Here is a 22,567-nt window from a genome sequence, read left to right on the forward strand (position 1 = left end):
TGGGTAAGGTGAAGGAAATGCAAAGATCATTGGAAACAAATGGTAAAAAAATCAAGTTCTCACAAGCCCACAGAGGAAGGTTAAAAAGTCAAAGGATATACTCTGGGAAACTCCTCACAAGGAAGCAAACACGCAAAATATGTATATTTTATAATATGTAATATATCTATACATGTAATGCACGTATAATGAACACAGAGCCAGAGATGCAATACCAAGCATGGCCACTATACAACCTACAGCGCTGTGCTTGCGAAGAGACTGCAGAAATCAATATCATAGTCCTAGACTACACCAGTTGCCCATTGCCCAAAAAAGCCGTGCGTGCAGGAGTTTGATGGACATTGTGACGGAGTCTCCTCTGCAAATCTGAACATAGCTTTACATTGTAATGTGATGATGTTTGTATTTCTCTTTGTGACTTTTTTTTGTATTTTTGCCATCTACATCAGTGACTATGCTCGGTTGTTTCAGTGGTTCACTTGTGTGCACGTAAATTAAATGTACTCATGGGAAATTCGGAAATTCCAGAAAACATATAAAGAAGTATTTTCTGTCACTGCTATTAAATTCTCCAGAAGTGCCGGGTGAGACACAAGTCAGACACACACGAGGTCATCTTTCACCACATACTTGGAGACGGGCCAGTGACTTGCGATGATGTAATTATTTAAGTTCTACATCCTGTCTTTTCCCGTTTCGCACTGGTAACGTAGGAGTAAACAACTACAGATACGTACGTGTACACACAGCTGATATAAAGATGGCTGCTGTACGCTACAACAACAAAAGTAAACCTATACATACATCAGGGACGTACAGAAACACACAGTATGTAAGGTTTCTACTACGAGAGATGCTGTAGAATACAAATTCTCCCGCAGAATACAAGCTGCCATCTGCACTTTCTATAGAATAGCCATCTTTGCCGTCAGTAAAAAGCTCTCATAATATAATATAGATTAGATGCTTCAGTGCCGTTCTCCAATACATTAGGGTAGGTAACAAAAGGTAAAAAGAAATTACTTCATCGCCACTTTTAACCAATTCTTACCTCCCTATGGTCTATACACAACAGTTTATATACCTAAGTTTACCCTTGGAGATGGCTTGCACCATCTATATACTATAAAAGCTCCAAAGCTATAACACCTTGGCTTTAATCAACACCCCTCCTCCACTAAGGTCTGACAGTCCTTTATGTGAAAATGCGTTGTACCTCACCCTTCCTAGGAACTAATACCTAACTGTATTTGCAAATGTTGCTGATATAAGATAACAGAATTCATGCTATTAAAAGCTGATGAATAAGTCTAACATAATCCTTGATCTCACACCTGATATCAGAAGGAAAACGTATAACAGGTGAGCTCCGTATCAGGTCACTGGGCACAGATTATAAAAGGAAAAATTCCAACTAGAAATTAAAGGGAGTCTGTCAGCATAAATTAGTTAGAATCCTAATCTCAGTACCTTGTAGAGGAGATTCTACAGTTTCCAAATAGGTCTCAGTTATTCAGCTCCAATTTCCTGTCAATCACTGAATCTGTCATATTTGGAAACTGTAGAATTACCTCTTCAAGGTTCTGGGATTAGGATTATAATGAATTTACTGCTGACAGAGTCCCTTTAATTATTAGAGAAAGGCTACATTCTTTATTCATGGCTGAGTGCATCCCAGAGGAAAATCTGCTTTCACGTATCCCATATAGACATGGGCCTATGGAGCACTCCATCAAATTGGGCCAGTAAATAGAAAATTCAGTTTTCCTCTTGGATTGCTCACAGTGCCATTGCGTTAACAATAGATCTATTGAAGTCTATGGGGCCATGTACTGGACGTTAAAAGGGTTGTCCAGAGGTCGGGGAACGAGAAAAAAAAACAAAAAAAAAAACCTGTCCCTGGTGCACCAGTGACCCAGGAGGCTGTCTGGTCCCATGAGGCCCTGGGGCTTCTTCTGGTGGAAGTCCATGTAGGGCCTAAGGAAAGGACCCAGGATGTCACTTATATACGTTCATAAACACCTTTGACGTCCCAAATTCCTTGTTGCAGACATGACTGCTAAGACCAATCAATGGCTTAACGAAAGGACCGGGCATGTCCCAGGTCCTTTATTTAGGCTGCTGTTGAGACTTCTGCCGGAACGACCCACGGGACTGGACAGCTGCCTGGGATACTGGAGAGCCAGGGATAGATGAGTACTAAGGATGAGCGAACACTGTTTGGATCAGCCGATCTGAACAGCACGCTCCCATAGAAATGAATGGAAGCATCTGGCATGCAGACTTTGCCAGTGGCTGGCCGCTTAATCCCCCTTGTGCCGGCCGCTTCCATTCATTGCTATGGGAGCGTGCTGTGAGCGTGCTGTTCGGAACGGCTGTTCCGAACAGTGTTCGCTCATTTCTAATGAGTACGTTTCTTTTTTTTTTTCCCATCTTCCCCAGGCTCCAGCGACATAAACTGTTTTTCCTAGAAGAAGAGCAGCACATGACTGTGAAATAGTCCCGTGTGTAAAGTTTTTTTTCACACAGTATTTTAGTGTACTGCATTTTCAGCATGTTCCTAACACCAGAGGTCCAGTAGAAACCCGGCAGAGAACATAGGAGAAAAGGGGATGACGTCCATGTCCCTATATGAATAGGATCTGTCCCTTGGTAGATTTTTTTGTGTGTATTTTCTAAATTTAGTGTGCCTGTAAAGACAACTGTCCACAATGGTAGGCCGATTTCACATGTTCAAGCTTGGGCTGGAAAAAACTGCCATGTTTTGGCCAAATTTACAGATCCTAATAATGTGACTATGTAAATGCAGATGGTACACAGATCAAGCATCCTGGTCTAAACTTGGCCACCCAAGTGTACTCCTCCTCTTGGTAGCTTAGTACATACACAAGCCTATAAGGGCTAGTTCACACAGGGTTCCGCATGAATGCATTCCGTCGCGGCTGCCGTGACGGGATATTGGTGTAGTGCACTGGCATCCCAATGCGGCTTTCCGCTCCGGATTAGGCCCAAAGGAATGGGCCTAGTCCGGAGGGTGGTGTCGCGAGGCAGACGCCACAGCTGAATCAGCCGTGGAATTCGCCTGAAGAAGGGGCAGCTCGCTTTTTTCGGCGAGCAGGAACAAACCGCTCCCGGAAAAAGGAAATGACTGTCTCTCATTGATTTCAATGGGAGGCAGCAGGATTTTGACGCGTATTCCCCGTCAAAATCCTGACCCTTTTGTCCCGTGTGAACTAGCCCTTAACTGAATTCATGTAATTATTGTTACTTTTTTTATTTTATTTTTTTAAGTTAAAGCCCTGTATTACTAAAAGTATGGACAAAAAAGCAACAATCTTATAGAGGAACAGTGACATGTAATTCGGTGACATCTGTATCCTATGTGATATACTGTACTGTACCATTCACAATACCTACACATCATGGATATGTCAAAGTTTTTGCAAGTAAATACATATATACAGGAGTTTCTCTACCCTATGGAGGTTACACTGCAAAATTACATTATAGATTTACAGGCTTATCCTACTGACAAGACCAGGGAATGAAATGAGAATTCAAGGAGGTAAATAAAGCAGAATACAGTACAACAAACTAATGGCATTTTATTTATGCAGTGAAAGTAGACTTTTCTTTCTGTTTTGTTTTTCCTTGATCATACCTGGTACTTTGTCAACTGACGCAAAGACAGAGCGTTGTACAGTTTGGTCGCTTCCAACGCGGCGAGACTGTTCATAAAACCGGAAGGGCAGATGCTGAGCTGATGAAGAGCTATGTCCAAAACCAACCACTTCTTTCGATGGCTGGACTGGTAGATCTAATAGAACTAGAAAAAGGTGAGAAAAAAATGCCACTTACTAACTTAATAAGGCAAAAGGTTTTCATAGAGAAGAAAATAGGCTCTGTTTTTTTTTTCCCCAGAAACAGTGCTGTTCTGGCCATAGGCTATGTCTGTAGGTATTGCATTTTCCCCACGAAAATTTATGCTTTAGTTATTGAGATACTAGTATAAGATAAGATAAGATAATCCTTTAATAGTCCCACAGTGGGGAAATTTCAGTGAGTTACAGCTGCATAGTAATACAGATACATATTTCATATATTTGTATATTTCACAATATGCAAATGAACAGTCTAGAGCACCAAAGGCGGCTCCATTGCTCCAACCTGCTATGCCCCACACTGGTCTAACAAACCTTTCCTCCATTCTCTGTTCCTTAAGTCAAAGAGCCAGGGGGCGAAGCTGAAATCTCACTTGGCCCCAACATATTAGACAGTGTGTAGCGTAGCAGTTTTGAGCAAGGGAGCCATCCTCATTGAACTAATGCACTGCTCCCCTGTATATTGTATAATAATCTAGTATCTCAATAACTGAGACAGAAATTTTCATGGGGAAAAAGGGATTACATTGAGGTGAGCCTGACCTATTTAACTGTGTTGCTGGTTTAATATGCTCCCTTTAAACAACTTTTGCTAGTGGGGAAAACCCTTTAAGGCTGAGGCCCCACGTTTTGGAAACAGGGCTTTTTTGTTGAAGATTTTGCTGTGTTTTTTTTTTTTTTTTAACCAAATCCAGAAGTGGATTGAACAGAAGTTAGAAGTACAAGAGCTTCCTATATATTTCACATTCCTTTTATATCAACTATTGGCTTTGGTTCAAAAAACCGCAACAAAATCTGCAAAAAAAAAAAAAAAAGCTGTGCTTTTGCAACGTGGGGCTCAGCCTAAAAAAGGGTTGCCCTCATTTATTATCTAGAGCAAAAAAAGTTTAACGTGTATATAAGAAATGGTGTCACTATTTTTAACAAATTTGCTATATCAAGACCTTGCAGCAGTCTCATGCAGAGTGGTAACCGCTATCATTAAATGCACATAGACTTTGCATATATTTCCAGCTTCTTATAAATACAGGCTACCAGCCAAGTCATGACCAAAATGAAACCATTATTAATAAGAGTGAGTAGGGTTACAACTCTGAGGTCACTTCTCCAAGTTACAGAAAACAAAACCTGAATTAGTGGGAAATCATTCAGATTACAGGAAATCACGAATATATATATATATATATATATATATATATATATATATATATATATATATATATCACCAGCCAAACATTACCATATAAGAAACATATACTTCACTGTACCCATAGACGTCAATAGTCTTGTTCTGTATGTTAAAGACAGGGCTCTGTCACACAATTTCTGCTATATAAACAAATATATCTTAGCACAGAAAAATGTATCCTGCTCTTATTTGGCTATTTCTTGGCTCCCCCTCCATCTTAGAATGATTCTCACTCTGAAAATTCTGGCTTTATGCATCTCAAGGTAGGCTACAGGTTACATAACTCAGATTACACAGGTGTATAGAAGTCTACGGAGAGGGGGGAGAAGTGAGCAGGAAGTGCAGGAGAGCAGAGATAATAAGACAAGCTGAGGTTAGGTAGGTCCACACCTGCGCCTGCATTCCATTCGGAGTTTCTGTCCCCGAATTGGACTTTTTTTGCTGCATTTTTTGGGCGGAATCCAGGTGGAAGCAGATTAGGTTGATGTTCTTTGAGTCCCCCAGTGGGCCCAAAGAGTGGAAACCCAAGTGCAGGCGTGCACCTAGCGTTAGTCTTGTGCTAGAGCTAAATAGGAGCTTTCTATCACAACCAAAGCACTTTAATTAAATCAGTACTACATACAGTATTTCCTCCATGGTCCTGGGGCTGTTTGAGTGAGAGGGAAACCATTATAGGGCAGATACTTGTCTTTTTCTGTAAGTAATACAGCAGCTAGACTATACCCAACAGGTCAGGAAGAAATGCAAATGACAAAGAGAGACTGCAGAGGGGAAACTGCTAAAACGTATAAAACAAAGTCATATAAAAGGGCAGAACTATAGTCTTACTCCTCATGTACACCCAGTACACTATTTATTTATGCAACCAACTCCAACCAGATATTGCACTGAAAAATCTGATTTAAAGGGAACCAGACATATGAAAAATGCAGTGCAATCTATAGGCAGCATGCTATATTGAGTAGATTGATGTATAGCTTTGTGGGTAAACCTGTCCTATAAGTGACTGACAGCTTCCCTTCTATGACCATGTAAAGAGTAGTTAGCTGTCAATCAAGGATAAGACATCCTCTTGCATTCTTAGCATAGCAAGAGCAGAGATTTCAATGGATAAATCACAGGCCATACTGAATTTTTCCCCATAAAACCATATATCAATCTGCATAGCCCCTTCTGCTCTATAACATGCTGCCTATAGACTGTACAGTATTTCCATGTAACATGTTCCCTTTAAAGGGGCTATTCCACTTTGGACAACATGGAAAACTGCTTGCAGTAGAGGGAGTCACTGCAAATATCAGTTGGTTAAAGGGGTGTACCATGCTAAAAATACTGATGACCTATGTCTAAGGATAAGTCGAATATCAGATCAGTAGGGCTGTATCAGCTGAAATCTCACTGAACAGCCCTTCACACAGGTGATGCATAGATATTGCTGCAGGAAACCGATAGCTTAGTTCTCTGTATGGTTTTGGTGTTGGGATGACCTGCAGTACCCTGGCTTGTCCACTACACATAGAAAAGAGCTGTCTGCTTCCTGCACCGATATATGTATATCAGCTACAGAGAACAGTTGGATGGGGGGGGCAGGTTGTGGACCCACACCAATCTAATACGGATGCCCTATCTTGTGGAGAGGTCATTAATATGTATAGCATGGAAAACCCCTATAATATCAAGGGAAGTTGTGCAAGATATTTATAGGTCCTTGGTTCTCTATATCAAAACTGTCCCCATATGGTAAATTAGTTATTATCCAGAAGGAAGTAAACTGTCTTTCTAGTTGTATAAATAAGTCAGTAACCTTTACGTCAATGCCTGACCTATAAAACCTTCACTAGGGATTTTGGTTAGACAATGTGTATAGAGCTACTGACTCTTCCCCAACAGATGACGTTAAGGGTACTTGAGTTTTCATGAAAAGTTGCAATAAGTGCAGGGTCTTCCTGAGCAGTCTGTTCTATGACTGAATAAGTCTTTATATATGGTGTCTTAACAGTTTTTCAGCTAATAATAAATCCCTTTATGAGGGACTATAGCACTTATTGTATTTGTCTCTGAGGCTCTGGGCACGTGCAATAAGGAGCGGTCTGCTCCCTCCTCTATGCAATACTGATACTGTTCTACCATTCTGCCAGGAGTAACTGTATGATACCAAAGAAATAGATGGGAAAAACCCAAGTTGAACATATTATAGAAAATCAAGGGACACTAGACTGCAAATACAGGACAAATATAAGACAAATACATGCAACCAAGCAGATAAAACACAAGAAAAAACAAACAAAAAACAAACAATCTATGAGCACAGTCTGGAAAGCTGCTTGCTGTTTGTGAATACCCATCTGTATTCACACAAGCAGCAAGGATTAGATACAATTATACCACTTTATTTTTATTACATTGTAAAATGTGAGATTTGCAGAATATTTAGTCCTTTGCACATGGCAACAGTTTCCAAACATGTGGCGTTAGTGAGAGGAATCAACCCCTCCCATCAGCATTCACTGTGATCCCATCCTACTTATCTAATGTATCTATGGACAAACCATGGCTGGTAACAGGCAGTGAACTGTAAATTAGCTAGAAGGAAGACACCTAAGGGCAGAAAGTTTAGAGAAGTTTTTCAGGCAGAAAGCAGCTACATTTTTTAATTAAAGTGTATTAAATTATAGTCCAGAATCACATGCTCTACGAAATGAGACTAAGTTGTCTGAAAAGTTAGAGACAATTTAAATTTTGTAATGTCCAATCCTTTGATTCTCCAGGAGATAAGACAACAGAGGTGTTTGGCTCCAGCATATTCTAATCTCCCGACCGAAAAACATGCACACTTGAGCATAGATGTGAACTATAGCTTTCAGCTGAACAAAGGGTCAGTAGACCGCTATTGAAGGTGTATGGCCACTACAGATACAGCAGGACACCAAGCACGTGTGTATACATTTATTTGCCCAAGTCTGTATAGTGCCATCATGTACACAGAAGGTAATCCTTCTCAACCAACTCCCCAGCTCATACAGTATGACCAATTTCTTAGGAAGCCAATGTACCTATCAATATACAGTATTTACTAAGTGTGGAAAGAACCCAGAGTACTTAGAAGAAATCCACTCCCAAACTGATCTGAGCACTTGGCTTACATGGTGATCTCCTGGGCTTTCAGAATTGGCAATATATGTAAATGACTAAGCTGACTTAATAATAAGCTGACTTAATATGTCAAATTCCAACAAACAGCTCAGATGGAAATGTTAATAGGTTGTATGGGTTAACGGGAAAACAAAACCTCAGAACATGCCTCTTGTGGTCGGTAAAAACACTGCAATTAGGTGACAGGGTTATAAAAACAGGAACAACTTCAGGAAAAAAATTTCCATAGATTTGAACAACTGCGTCTCCAATGTCATCTTGCTGCATGGCCGTGCCTTTGCTTCAATTGTGGAGATAAGCGGCCACTAGAGATGTCTGAATGCATGTATATGGGGGGGGGACATGAGGAATAGCGGCCAACAGCCTTTGTAGATATAGTATATGGACCGCTTTAGCAGAATGCATTAGAGCTACATAAATGCTGCACTAAGGCCTTATTCACATATGTATGGAGTCCACATTTTTTACGCCATACATACACAATAGTTCAAGGTGTTTATTCAGAGGTTAGCATGTAATTTTTCCCCATGGATGCTGATGTATCACACAAATGGCATCTGTGTGTCATCTGTTTTTTCAGAGACATACAAAACCGTGCTAAGTAGTGTGGGGTGCTGTTCCTGAAAGGCACAGATTGGAGATTTGGATGTGTGAATAAGGCCTTAGATTCAGCCTGATTTGGTCAAAAACACATGATATAAGGCAGCAACCTGATTGTTTGCTTCTTCTCAAAGCTGGTTTAGTTGCAAGTAGTTTATTACTATGCTGTTATTGTGGTCAGTAAAATCCTGCTAACCTTGTAACCCCACACAACATCCAATCTAAGCATACAGAACAAAGCTGCAGTGTAAAGTTTAAGGGAGGGCAACATTGTCTACTTATAGAAGAAGGATGTCTTACTCTACGACAGACAGAAAATACTGTCAGCTTTAGAGTTTTGTATTGCTAAATAGTCCTATACCAATGAATAGAGCCGTAACAAAATGCTTCTTTCTCCATTTATCAGCCAAACCCCTTTACTCAGTCTGTTATCACTAGTACAAGAAAATAGATGGAAGCATTCCTTCTAACATACTACAAAGAGGGGTAAGGAAGTGAAGAAAACACAGTGATGACAGAAGGAGTAAAGAGAGGAGGAAAGAAAGCCTGATAAATGGAGAAAAGAACATTTTGCTTTAATAAGATATAATACACAGTTTCTATTTGTTTGTACAAGCCATTTATCAGAGGCTTATTTATAACTTGATGAACACTGAAATATTTCTTTAGGTTTTGAGTCAACATTTTTTAAACTGTACTGTAGCGGATAGCTAAAACCGCTTCAGGCATTTCACTTATAAAATGAAAACCACCCTAAAAACTAATGAAAACTGCATGTTTTTCAGATACAGTTTTAACTACACAGTCTGAAAATACATATAATGTATTTTGTACAGAGGGGCACAAGCAGCATCCAAATACATACATCTAAAAGTGTTCCTCCAATTAGAAAGAACTTTTAATAAATGAATAGTATATACAGTATATGTATATATATAAGAAACTTTGTAATATATCTTATTAAGGAGATCTGTGTCTTTCTCTTCTTTTTAAGCTGTTCTCTGGCTCCTTATCTTCAATCTCACTGCTTGTTTATATAAGATTATGTCTCTGTATTAAGCATCACAAGCAGAGCTCTATGGAGAAGGGAGGGGTGGAGTAGAAATTCTCCTGCTGGCTGGTTGATTTATTGCCACATTCTGTGCACTAATAGCCTCTTGTGTATAAACCTAGCAGTGTTAAGGCATACAGAATAGTAGAGTGTAAAACCAGCAAGTATTTAAGTCTTTTCTATCCCCCTCCTCTCTTCATAGACTAAAATATAGAGGGTAACTCTGCCTGAAAAGTGGAGAAGAAAATCTATTTATTTAATAAGATATATTACAACGTTTCATGTATGAACCCATGCTATTCATTTATGAAAAGTCGTTTATAACTGGAGGTATGCTTTAATGTAAATTTTTGGAGTCCTTGACCTGCTTTCCATTAGACATTACTACAAATCAGATAACCTGTGACAACAAAGGGTGCAGAAACTCCTATGTATGGCTAGTACTCTCTTAGCCTATTCCCATTTACTAGATACATAGTCCCTTTAGGACTTTTCATCCCTGTCCTGTCTGATACCATTTCTCAAGTTTTCATTAGACATTTAATATTTTCAGCTTTTACAGAAGCATTACAATTATGAGACGCCATCTCAGTGACAGACAATATATCGACTACCATAACTAAGTTATTACAGCTCTATAAAACGTGCCATTATTGTACATTCAACGATTCATAATAATTGATGACCCAGCAAATCAATAGGGATAAAAATCAATTCGCTGGGGACACTTTTCCTAGAATTGCTCACAGTGACATAATTCTTAGAATACGTGAAATGTAATTGTTCAACCAAACAGTCATTTCCACTTACAGTATGTTAATAATATACCAATTCTGGTTCATCTGTGACAGTTACTTGCCCGGCATTAGAAAAATGTCTGCTTTCTTCCAAAAACAATGCCGCAACTGCTCGCGGGCTGTATTGAAGCGAAGTCCGTATCTGACTCAACCTATTAACATGAATTCGTGTATTCTCGGAAAAAGGAATCCATGTGTTTGTGATTCTAGACAACCTCTATGAAAACTATGATGAGATATATTTGTGGTAAGGCTGATATACTGTATATCCATCTCAACATCTCAGCAAGAAGCACACTAATATTTTTTGGCAATGATGCTGTAGACTATATACAAAAACAGGGGTTGTAAAGGACATAAATATGTCTGCTTTGTCACAAAACAGCACCACACCAGTCCACAGTTTGTTTGTGGTATTGCAGTTTAGCTCCACTTATCTCAGAAAAGGTGAGCTGCAATAATCAGGCACAACCCATTGATGGGCATTGCATTTATTCTGCATAAAGCACCTATCCTTTTTCTAAACTCCATTTAAAGGGGTTGTGCAGGACTTGGGAAGTGACATGTCCTAGATCACATGGCAATACTGCAGCACAGTCTCATTCATTTCAGTGGGGCAGAGATGTGGCATGTGACCAGTGGCCGTGATGTCCCTTCCTGAGAAGAAAAAAATCAGCTATACTTTTAAGTTCTGCACAACTCCTATAAGTGTTAGTTTTAAGACTAAATTCACATGTGGCATACTTCTGCGCGTGTCCCACTTATCTGAACATTTTGTAGAAATCCATGCTGTAGATCAACCAGATTCAACATAATACAAATAGAAAACATTCTGTCCCATTGTGAAGGTTTTGCCACTAGGCATATGCCTATCAGTAGGTTTATTGGGTCTTTATCTGAAAAGGACAGCTCTGAGGTTTAGTGTAAGACGTAAGGTGATCGGTCGTCTTAAACTATTGGGGTGTGTTTACATAAGCAATGTGATGTGAACATGCGGTTTTTGGCAATATCACATTTTTGGGTTTTTTTTTTGCTAAGAAACAGACTCATTTGTTTTTTTAAAACAGTTTATATGGAAAACTATTCACTACACTGTAACAGAGAACCACAGAAGTCTCAACAACATAAAATAATGTGTATGTACTCCGTCACGTAAGATCAAAAACCAGAAAGCCAACTTCCAACCATGGACTGGCTATTACCTATCACCCCCCCCCATTTGTGAGACTTTGGTTCCACTTTGTGTTCTCAAAGCCACTGGAGAACAATGTCATATCTGCCCCGGCAAAAGGTTCTTTCTGGAAGGGTAACAAAACTCGCCTTGCCATTTTTAAGGAATATTTTTATCCCACGAGGAGAACAAAATTTGCAGGAATACAAATAAATGATGTGTAGACAAAATGTTCAAGATTGCTATTTAACGCCTAACTAAGCTTTTGGACAACTTTAGATTTTCTGGCAGTATTTGTGTCGAATACACTTTATTAACCCCTTTTGTGAAATCCTGCGTTTTTTCACTTTTTTTCTTGTTTCTGTATTGAGAGCGGTTTCTGCCTTTAATCGACTGTTACGGTGTACAGGCTGTGTAACGTGTACAGAAAATGAGGGTAGGGGAGGGTCAATTCACTATATCTGCGAAATATAGAGCCCCCACTGTGTGAAGAGTGCAAAGCTCTGTTCTGTGTAGTGGAAGTTCTCACAGCTCCATTCTCCCATGGAGAATGGAGCTGTGATACAACTGTTTAGTGGGGAAGCCAGAAGTAGCACCCCCATGATTTGATACCAATGACCAATCCTAAGGATGGCATACGATACAGCTGGATAATGGAGGGCTAGTTCAGCGCTGCAACTGCATCACCACATTCTCCTGTATAGAGCAGATTTCATTCACCTTCTGGGTAGGAAAAGCAACGCAGAGACCCTCGTCTGAACATAAGGTGGATGGGGTCTGCACTATACAGAGCAGGAGCAATTGTCTATTAATTCTCAGGACTGGCAGAGGTCCCATCCATTGGTCAGGCACCCAGCATAATGTCATGGCATATCCTAGAAATGATTTAATCCCTCCTGAAGTGTGATCCAACACAAACCTGTAGGCCAGGTAAGAGTATATGCTGTAAGGGTATGGCACCTACCAGATATCCTCTGCATTTTTATCCTTCGGGCTTGAATACGTCCTTTAGCAAGTCTTTGCTTGGCTATAATGCAGCGGATGTGGTCAGAGAAGATGAATGTAGCTTGCAGAATGGGAAACGGCTTGGAGTGTGGAGTTGATGCTGGTTTATGGATAGTTATATTTAAGGCTCTGCTGTCATCCTCTACACCCGTTACTTGCATATCCTAGAGAAAAAACGAATAAGACATTACTATGAAAAGGTCTGTAAAATTATTGAATGTAGAAAGAAACTACCTATGTGTAATGTATAAGGTTGTGTATTTTGCTACATTCAAATGAGCATGACTTGTCTAAATTATGTTCCATACTGAACAGTAACACCATATAATGTAATCGTAAAGTGACAAGTCCATGGCACTCAGCTAGCATGCAGGGCATGGAAGTTGGTGCTGCTTTGCAGGTATCCTCTAATAACACAGCATTGATCAACATGACTTTCACCTTTAAACCCATCGGGTTTTCTTCCAAATGGAGTGATGACCTATCCAAAGATTGGTCATCAGTATCTGATCTGTAGGGGTCCAATGCCCGGACCCCACACAGATCAGCTGTTCCAACAGCCTCCAGAGGATGCTGCTGCTGCAGTAGACAGTGAGCACATGCAGGCTGCTCCTATGCAGGTAATAGGAGCGGTGCTGTAGCCCTGTCCACTATATAGCTGTGGTTCTCGGCAACTACAGCACTGCTCCTGTTACTTGAATACTAGCGGCCTACACACATTCCCCATTCACAGACTATGATACATACAGGCTGCAACAGGTGATCTATGTGGGGTCTGGGTATTGGACCCCACAAATGAGATACTGATGACCTACTGATGTAATTTTTAATAGGATCAATTGCTCCCATTTCTTACAAGGAAAAATAAAAATAGATTTTCTAACATGTTAATGCAGGAGACAACACATCAATACATTACACACGGACTTCAATGTGAACTGAGTAATGCTGCTTTCCGTGGTGCTGGAGGGTAACTGCACATATATTGGCGGGCTGGGGGCTCTCCAGCGATCACAGCTGACTGCTGTAAATCTTATCAGTGAGACACCCTGGGATCACATTACAGTGGGGAAAGCCTTTTGATAAAAAGAAATGAGCACTTCAAGCACTTCTAGACACCTATCCAGGTGTGTTCAGCTTTCCAGTACAGTGGCTGTATCAGACGGAAGTATAAAGACAATATATCACACTAACCTGTAATAAGCCAGCAAACTTCACAACTCCCCAGCCCAGCCTTTTACTATCCGGTTCCACCAGGCTCATCTGATAGATGTCCACGGCCAGGAATCTCTGAACTTGGTCTCCATCCTTTGTTATTACCGTGCACGCTATTAAATCACTGTTATCTAAAAGGAAAAAAAGGGTTTGGTTAAACAATGTATCCAAATACATGATAGTTTATTAGATTGCAGGGTATAATAATATGACCCCTGCAGTAACATTGTGGCTTGTGAGTGACGTCAATGTTTCCATTGAAGTCACCTGTGAACTGCAGTGGGATGGCAGAGGGATAGCGGAAAGACAAACAAAGAGCCTGTTCATAGGAGAGCCAAATTATAGCACTGGACAAGAATTACAGAACGCTTTATCCATCCATACACCAGGAATGGCTTGGGGGTAATATGGTTGTGCATGAGCTGATAGAGATAATAGACAAGTCATACCTATCAATCATCCTCAATTTAGCAGGAAAGCCCAAGAGTTCACGTGCTTTCCCATTGTTTCAGAGGATGGGAGTTACGTCCCAGCTTCAACGCATCTGTATTGAGTACAATGGTGGAGCAGGGAGCCATCCACTCCCTACTACACCATGTAGCCCCTTTCTCTGCTCCCAGGTGGGGCGATGTTGTGATGCCACTACATTGGGCCTGCTTCTCCCAAGCCACCAGCAGCAGAGACTGGAATAGACTGTAGGGAAACAGGGTGAGGTTTTATTTAAAAAAAATAATAAACTGTGCGTTTTATTGTAAGGGCCGCAAGTAGGGAGCACTATGTTGTAGGGTCCACAATAAGGGGGACTATAGTGTTGGGACCACAAGAAAGGGGCATTATTATACTTTGGGGGAGCCATTAGAATGCAAATAATACCATACGGACCATAAAGAGGCATTATAGTATGTGAGGGCCACTGGGGAAATGTTATACAGTATGTGGAGCACTAAGAGGGCACTAACGGGGTACTGTACTGTGGGTGGGCGCAAAGGGTCTGGGCAAAATTGGATAAGGTCAAAAGGTGTCTAGGCAGGGTTAGTGGTTTGGTTTTATACATAGATTTCCTTCCTCTTTCGGTCCTCTGAAAGCTAGAGCTATTACTTGTAGAATATATATACAGTATACAGGACAGCATGGTGACTCAGTGGTTAACAATTTACCCTTGAAGCGCCGGAGTCCTGGGTTTGAACCTGACCAAGGACAACATCTGCAAAGAATTTGTATGTTCTCCTCATGTTTGTGTGGGTTTCCTCCCACACTCTAAAAACATACTGATAGGGATTGTAGATTGTGAGGCCTATATGGGGCAGTGACTAACAATATCTGTAATGCACTGTGGAATATGTTGGTGCTATACAAGTAAGTAAAATAAATAATATAGGTGTTGTCCCATAATTCAAATTGAATTTTCTATAAAAGAAAAATAAAATAATATTATAGTACTCGTACATCAAAATCTTTCCAAAATAAGTAAGTGAGTAAAAGTTATCATGGACATTTTCTTTAGTCACTGACCGCCATGTCAGCTATCAATTATCTGGGTGGATTCCTGTTTCGTTGCGAGCACCTCGGAGCGGAGCACAGGAAATACATTAGTAACACACAATCCTGTGTATGCTGTAAATACTCCTGGAGCGCTGCCTGCTGAATCCTAAGCGTGGAAATACACTTCACAGCCCATTTACTGTAATTGCTTTGGTGGCTTGCAGAGATCAATAATGTTAATTAAAAGGTTCAGTGTAAACCACCAATTGTAGCTTGCAGTTTGTTCAGCAGAAGCGGCCTAAGTGCTCGGAAACATCTCTTCCTCTGGAAGAAATGAACCACAATTCTTATGAATGCCTGGAGCATAACACATATACAGATGAAGTACCGGTATATTTCAGCAAGATTTTAATAATAACATCCTAAAAAGATACAAAGACATCAAAGACCTTCCATAAAAATAAAATAAGGTAAATACACACATAGCAAATCAGCTGTAAATTTTCTACACAGACTTACCAATAAATTTTGAAGCCTGCAAAGTTAAAATCTGCACAAGGTCAATATATTTTGTGAATTTCACTCCGGTCTACAGTAAAATCTGTATTTTGCTGTGGATTTGTGCCAAAATCTACAGCAAGATTTGCAGTGGAATAATAAAAGATTGTTCTGGCCATTATACAGCCCTAGCAATAGTATGGGGCCCCAGAGATCAGGGGGGCCCGCAACAATAGGTTGGTTGTTTTTCTTATTATTTTATTTATTTATTGTAGGGACCACAATGTACATTTGTTTATTTTAATTTATTTATTTAATTATTTTATTTATTTTTTCCATCAGTATGTCTTTGTAGAATGGGAGGAAATCCACACAAACACAGGGAGAACATACAAACTTCTTGCAGATGTTGTTCCTGGAGGGATTCAAACCCAGGACTCCAGCGCTGCAAGGCTGCAGTGTCAACCGCTGAGCCACCGTGTGGCCCCTATTGTCCCCCTTCTTCTGTAATTGTGGGATATTTCCAATATCTGATGTGCATTTCATATATAAATCTTGAAACTTGCCATTTTCCCTGAAAAAAAGCTACTGTAACATTAATAAAAATCTATTGATAAAATAAGACCACTGACTCCATGATACACTTAGGAAATATACTGAAGTACTGTATGTAACCTCAATTACAATGAAATACATACATTTGCAAAGAAATGGGCTGGGGGGGGGGGAGAGATAAAGCAATTCAGTAGAAATAACACATGAATTACTTCTAGTGAACAAGACTATACAGAGATCAGAGGAGCGTGCAGTGCGTGCATACATTACACACGGCTACAACGAGGCTGTAATGAGTTCTGCAGAAACCACAGGTCTTCTACTCCTAGGAATTGCATGATTTTATACAGAAACAAAGAAAAGCTGTCCCCAGGGAAGTCTAACTCCAGCCACACAATATCATCTCCGTGATTCTGAAGAACACCTATCAAATGGAGAAACACGCTGCAATATATCTGTGCAAAAGAGATTCCCATAATGAAAAAATAAAAGCAATTTTCAGGATTCGCCTAAAATTAATTGTGATGAATAGAATTTTGTGTCTGTAAAAAAAAAAAAAGAAATCACTTTGGAAAACCACAATAGCTCAAAAAGATTGCTTTAACAAAGCAAAGATCCAAATATGACATCGGCAAACAGAGCTGAACTGGTTAAGAAGCAGCGCCATCCTTTTATATGTACTCTCGGGGTCTTCCCTTCTCACGGACATTACCGATTGCATGGTCTGCCTTATATTATTTTAACCAATTCTGTCCCTTTGCTAAAACTTTTAGAGGCTCAGCATGTAATACTATATAGTGAAATATGCCCCTCCCCTCAAACCCCCCCCTGTCAACAGCTGATCGGCAGGATGTACTCTATGAAGACGGACTCGAGGATGATCAGTATTTGGGTTGGTTTTTCGTCCCTTGACCACTTTATCTAGTTCTCTGTCTCAGTGTAGGTTTCGATCTAAAAAGACATCATATATTTTCCACCCAAGTTCCAGCAAAGCTAAATGTTTTGAGCAGATATAAGCATACATTTATGAGGCTCTGCTGAAAACACCCTTCATTGAACTATGCAATTACAACGGTTCAGCTTGGTCCCACATGGCTCTTCTTATAGATTGCCTGGAGTATTCTTCTCGGAAGAACCCTCACTGTGCGCAAGAATCATTGACTCCAAGATCAATAGCCCTGCCTGACAAATGTAACAATGGGCCCTTCTTAGAAGAGTAATTCTGGACTTCCGTGTGATGAAATTGTTAATGACAACGGGAAAAACACAATAGAGGCTGCTACCTGCAATGAGAAACTGCACCATCTGCACATCAGTGAATTGGACTGACATTTGGACATGTAACAGGTCAGCATTACATCTACTACATGATGGTGTTCATGGCAGGCCTACCAGACCAGTGCTTTATCGGGTTCTTACACTTCAGCATTACACTCTATACATCACAGCAAATCATAGCCAAGGTTATAGTAACATTCCACAATGGAGTAACTATCAATCACTTTGGAAGAGTCAAGTTAAAAGGAATTTTCCCACAAATGGAAGATATCCCTTATACATAGGATAGGTGATAATCTGCAGATCAGTGGAGGACTGACCACTTACACCCCCACTGATTAGGAGACTTTTGCCCACCATTCTGAATGGAGCGGTGTTCAGACAGCGTGTGCACTGCTCCATACATTTCAATGGGAGTATTAGAAATGGTAGAAATACTTTGCAGGGTTTTTTTTAGCCAAAAAAAAAAGCTGCTCTTACACAATCCGAGTCCCTAGACTTAGGACGGGTTCACACCTGCGACCCGATCTCCACTTTTAGGTGTCCGTCTTCTGCCCGAGAAACTGGACAGGAGACGGAAACTGGCAGTCTTTTGAATGGGTCTGCAAAGTGTCTCCGCCCGTGAGCATTTTATGGTCTCCGCGGCCAAACCGTTTTTTTTAACCGGACACAAAGTTGGACAGGCAGGACTTTGTGTTCAGTTAAAAAAAAAACAAAAAAAACATTTTGCCGCGGAGACCACAAAACACTAACAGGCGCTCCCGGGCGGACACTGTCTACCGGGTTTCCGTCTCCTGTTGGCAGAAGACTGAGACCTAACAGTGGCGTAGGTGTGAACCTGCCCTAAATAGTTTTGTAAATTTATTGAATTATTTCATTTTCACAGATCTTTGTTTTACAGTCTGACCAACCCAGAATCAAATTCTACATTCTGCTACTTTTTAGAGGATATGTTTGGAAACAAACTTGTAGACTATACCCCCTAGGGGAGGCCTTCTGACTCTCCCCTGGTGGTAGATGTCAGGAAGGAGAAACATGGAGCACATTGGATTTACAATGAGTTTGTCTTGGGGGCATAAGCTGCCTCTAAAGGTGCCCAGCAGTGGCTTGTTCACCTCTCCCTATTGAGAATATATGCACATTGGTCAAGGTAGCGTGCACGTGTATGGGGAAAGAGTCAGGCTTCCTTGGCAGTCAGGTGTCTAATATATATGGCCAATGTTACTAAAGATTAGTCAGGAGACTGAAAGTGAACTGATATACTAAAGAATTTCTTTAATACAGATTAGCAAGAAAAGTGAAAAAAAAAAAAAAAAATGTTGCAAAAACAGACTACATTCGCAAGAACATATACGGTTCTTGAGTATACTCCTTGGTCTCACATGGTTACACTACAGAGTCCCCTACATACCACAGAACTTGGTCTCGGCTAAATAACAGCACTTCTTGCAGTATTTATAGTATAAAGCTCAGTTCTTATGAAAACTTCATCAGAAATCTTAAGATTACCTTTGGCTCAGAGGCAGAACAACTATGCCGAGTTATGAGGAAAATATGACCTGCAGGTTAATTTTAGAACACATAAAATGCTAATAATTTGACAATGTACAGACAGCTCTCAGGCTACTTGACACAGAGAGAATGGAGCAGGAAACAGGCAGCTCTGTTCTCTGTGTAGTGGCCATAAATGGTACTGCAGCTCAGCTCCCATTCATTTAAATGACACCTGCTTCCTGCTCTATTCTCTGTGTATCAGCTGCTGAGAACAGCCAACCAATGAGGGTGCCAAGTATTCGACCTTCACAGATTTGATACAAGTCACCTATCTCGAGGATAGATCAATAGATTTTGCTCTTTAACAGTGCATGCAAGATAGTTTTGCTTTTTTCCTTCTAGTTCAGAAATTCATTCAAATTTTTATTTTGGATCTGAAAGGAAAGTCAAAATGGGTATTTTTTTTTTATTTGGGTGGAAAATGCAACTTTGTTACAAGTGGGTTGAGGATGCAGAGGATGTGACCTAAAGTAATCTTAAGTATCAGCTCTAAGCTCTACATTCTATGTTAAATATATAGAGAAGCACTTAATGTGTACTAGCTTTCCACGTGATATAGGATTGCTTTCACAGTGCTCCTTGGGAAGTTTAAAGCTCGGGAAATCTTTTTGCATCCAAATCCAGCTTTAAACTTCTCACCACAGAATCGTGGACTTGCCTGATGTGTTCCTTGGTCTTCATGATGCTCTCTGCGCTTCAAACAGAACCCTGAGCCTATCACAGAGCAGGTGCATTTATAGAGAAACTTGGTTACACACAGGTGGATTCTATTTCTCATCATCAGTCATTTAGATTACATTGGATCATTCAGAGATTCTCACTGAACTGAACGGAGGGAATTTGCTGCACTGAAAGTAAAGGGGCCAAATAATTTTGCACGCCCTACTTTTTAGTTTTTTATTTGTTAAAAAAGTTTAAAATATCAAATAAATGTCATTCCACTTCACAATTGTGTCCCACTTGTTGATTCCTCCCCCCCAAAATTAAAATTTGATATCTTTATGTTTGATGCCTGAAATGTGGTAAAAGGTTGAAAAGTTAAAGGGGCGAATACTTTCGCAGCCTATGCAAAACCAACAGCTAGCTGGATATGATTTCATCTAGCCACCTGACACATCTACAGCTCCTCATGAGGCTCAGGGTGTGCAGAGCCACATTTTCTCTCAGCACGTAAGCTCCACTAGGGTTTCCTGTAAATGGACCCTCCACGTTTCTGGTCTGGCATTCTGTGGAACACCTGACTCATTTCTGAAGACAGGAACATGCTGATAAAGCTCCTAGTACACAAGAGGGGGCTACCCATAAATAGCATCTGTTTACAGCTTACAAAACCAAACTTGCTGCGGTGAGCTCATTTCATGGTGGAGAGAAAACCATCATTTCCCCTTTTCATGTTGGGTTCTGCATTCTACATATTCATGAGCGCTCGCAACCTTCATGTGATTCACCTCATATCAAAGTATTATAAATAAGTATGGGGAAATGTACTGTGACCCAATGCATGCTGGAATCTAGCAAAAATTGACATGGCATGAATAATCTTAAGAGTTAAAAAAATTTCTCAAACTTTTGCAATTTTCCATGTAATTATATATAGTCATGGCCTTGCAGGTAGAACATTGCAATGACAAAGGATACTCATTCATGAAAGGAGATCTGCTCCTCTTCTTTGCACATGGAGTAAAGTACTTGGCTATTTCTGGCAGTATTAGGGTCCATTCACAATGAGTTTTTTGGTGCCGATTTTGATGCTGAATCCACACACGATCCACGTGGGAAAAAAAAAGCCTCCCATTGACTTCAATGGGTTCCTTTTTCTGCTAGTGTTCTATTGGGAAGCTTTTTTTGGAGGCTGATTTTGAGGCGGATTCAGCATCAAAATCCTTGCCAAAAAACTCAATTCTCCCTGGCATGCTCTCAATCAACTTCTGGGCCAAATCCTGACTGATAGCAGTCCATTCTTGCACAATCAATGCTTGCATTGTGTCAGAATTTGTAGGTTTTTGTTTGTCCACCCGTCTCTTGGCGATTGAAAACAAGTTCTCAATGGGATTAAGATCTGGGGAGTTTCCAGGCCATGGACCCAAAATCTCTCTGTTTTGTTCCCTGAGCCATTTAGTTATCACCTTTGCTTTATGGCAAGGTGCTCCATCATGCTGGAAAAGGCATTGTTGATCGCCAAACTGCTCTTGGACGGTTGGGAGAAGTTGATCTTGGAGGACATTCTGGTACCATTCTTTATTCATGGCTGTGTTTTTAGGCAAGATTGTGAGAGCCGATTCCCTTGGCTGAGAAGCAACCCCACACATGAATGGTTTCAGGATGCTTTACAATTGGCATGAGACAAGACTGGTGGTAGCGCTCACCTCGTCTTCTCCGAATAAGCTGTTTTCCAGATGTCCCAAACAATCGAAAAGGGGATTCATCAGAGAAAACGACTTTACCCCAGTCCTCAGCAGTCCACTCCTTGTACCTTTTGCAGAATATCAGTCTGTCCCTGATGTTTTTTCTGGAGCGAAGTGGCTTCTTTGCTGCCCTCCTTGAGACCAGGCCTTGCTCCAAGAGTCTCCGCCTCACAGTACGTGCAGATGCACTCACACCTGCCTGCTGCCATTCCTGAGCAAGCTCTGCACTGCTGGTAGCCCGATCCTGCAGCTGAAACACTTTTAAGAGACGGTCCTGGCACTTGCTGGTCTTTCTTGGGCGCCCTGGAGCCTTTTTGCCAACAATGAAACATCTCTCCTTGAAGTTCTTGATGATGCGATATATTGTTGACTGAGGTGCAATCTTTCTAGCTGTGATACTCTTCCCTGTTAGGCCATTTTTGTTCAGTGCAATGATGACTGCACGTGTTTCTTTAGAGATAACCATGGTTAACAGAAGAGAAACAATGATGCCAAGCACCAGCCTCCTTTTAAAGTGTCCAGTGGTGTCATTCTTACTTAATCATGACAGATTGATCTCCAGCCCTGTCCTCATCAACACCCACACCTGTGTTAATGGCGCAATCACTGAAACGATGTTAGCTGGTCCTTTTAAGGCAGGGCTGCAATGATGTTGAAATGTGTTTTGGGGGATAAAGTTCATTTTCTAGGCAAATATTGACTTTGCAAGTAATTGCTGTTAAGCTGATCA

General features: G+C 40.6%; 1 protein-coding gene across 6 annotated transcripts in view; it reads right to left on the reverse strand.

Moving 5' to 3' along the window:
- CLEC16A (C-type lectin domain containing 16A) overlaps positions 1 to 22,567 on the reverse strand; it is a 183,005-nt gene that overhangs the window by 48,635 nt on the left and 111,803 nt on the right. For all 6 annotated transcript variants that reach the window (XM_075285768.1, XM_075285766.1, XM_075285767.1 and 3 more), the window contains 3 exons: positions 14,045 to 14,196; positions 12,810 to 13,014; positions 3,665 to 3,829 (listed from right to left, as the gene is read on the reverse strand). In XM_075285768.1, the coding sequence (XP_075141869.1) occupies positions 3,665 to 3,829; positions 12,810 to 13,014; positions 14,045 to 14,196 (522 nt within the window). The remainder of the gene's footprint in view (positions 1 to 3,664; positions 3,830 to 12,809; positions 13,015 to 14,044; positions 14,197 to 22,567) is intronic.

Source organism: Leptodactylus fuscus, chromosome 8 (genome assembly GCF_031893055.1).
Source record: "Leptodactylus fuscus isolate aLepFus1 chromosome 8, aLepFus1.hap2, whole genome shotgun sequence".
In the NCBI taxonomy this organism is placed as follows: domain Eukaryota; kingdom Metazoa; phylum Chordata; class Amphibia; order Anura; family Leptodactylidae; genus Leptodactylus; species Leptodactylus fuscus.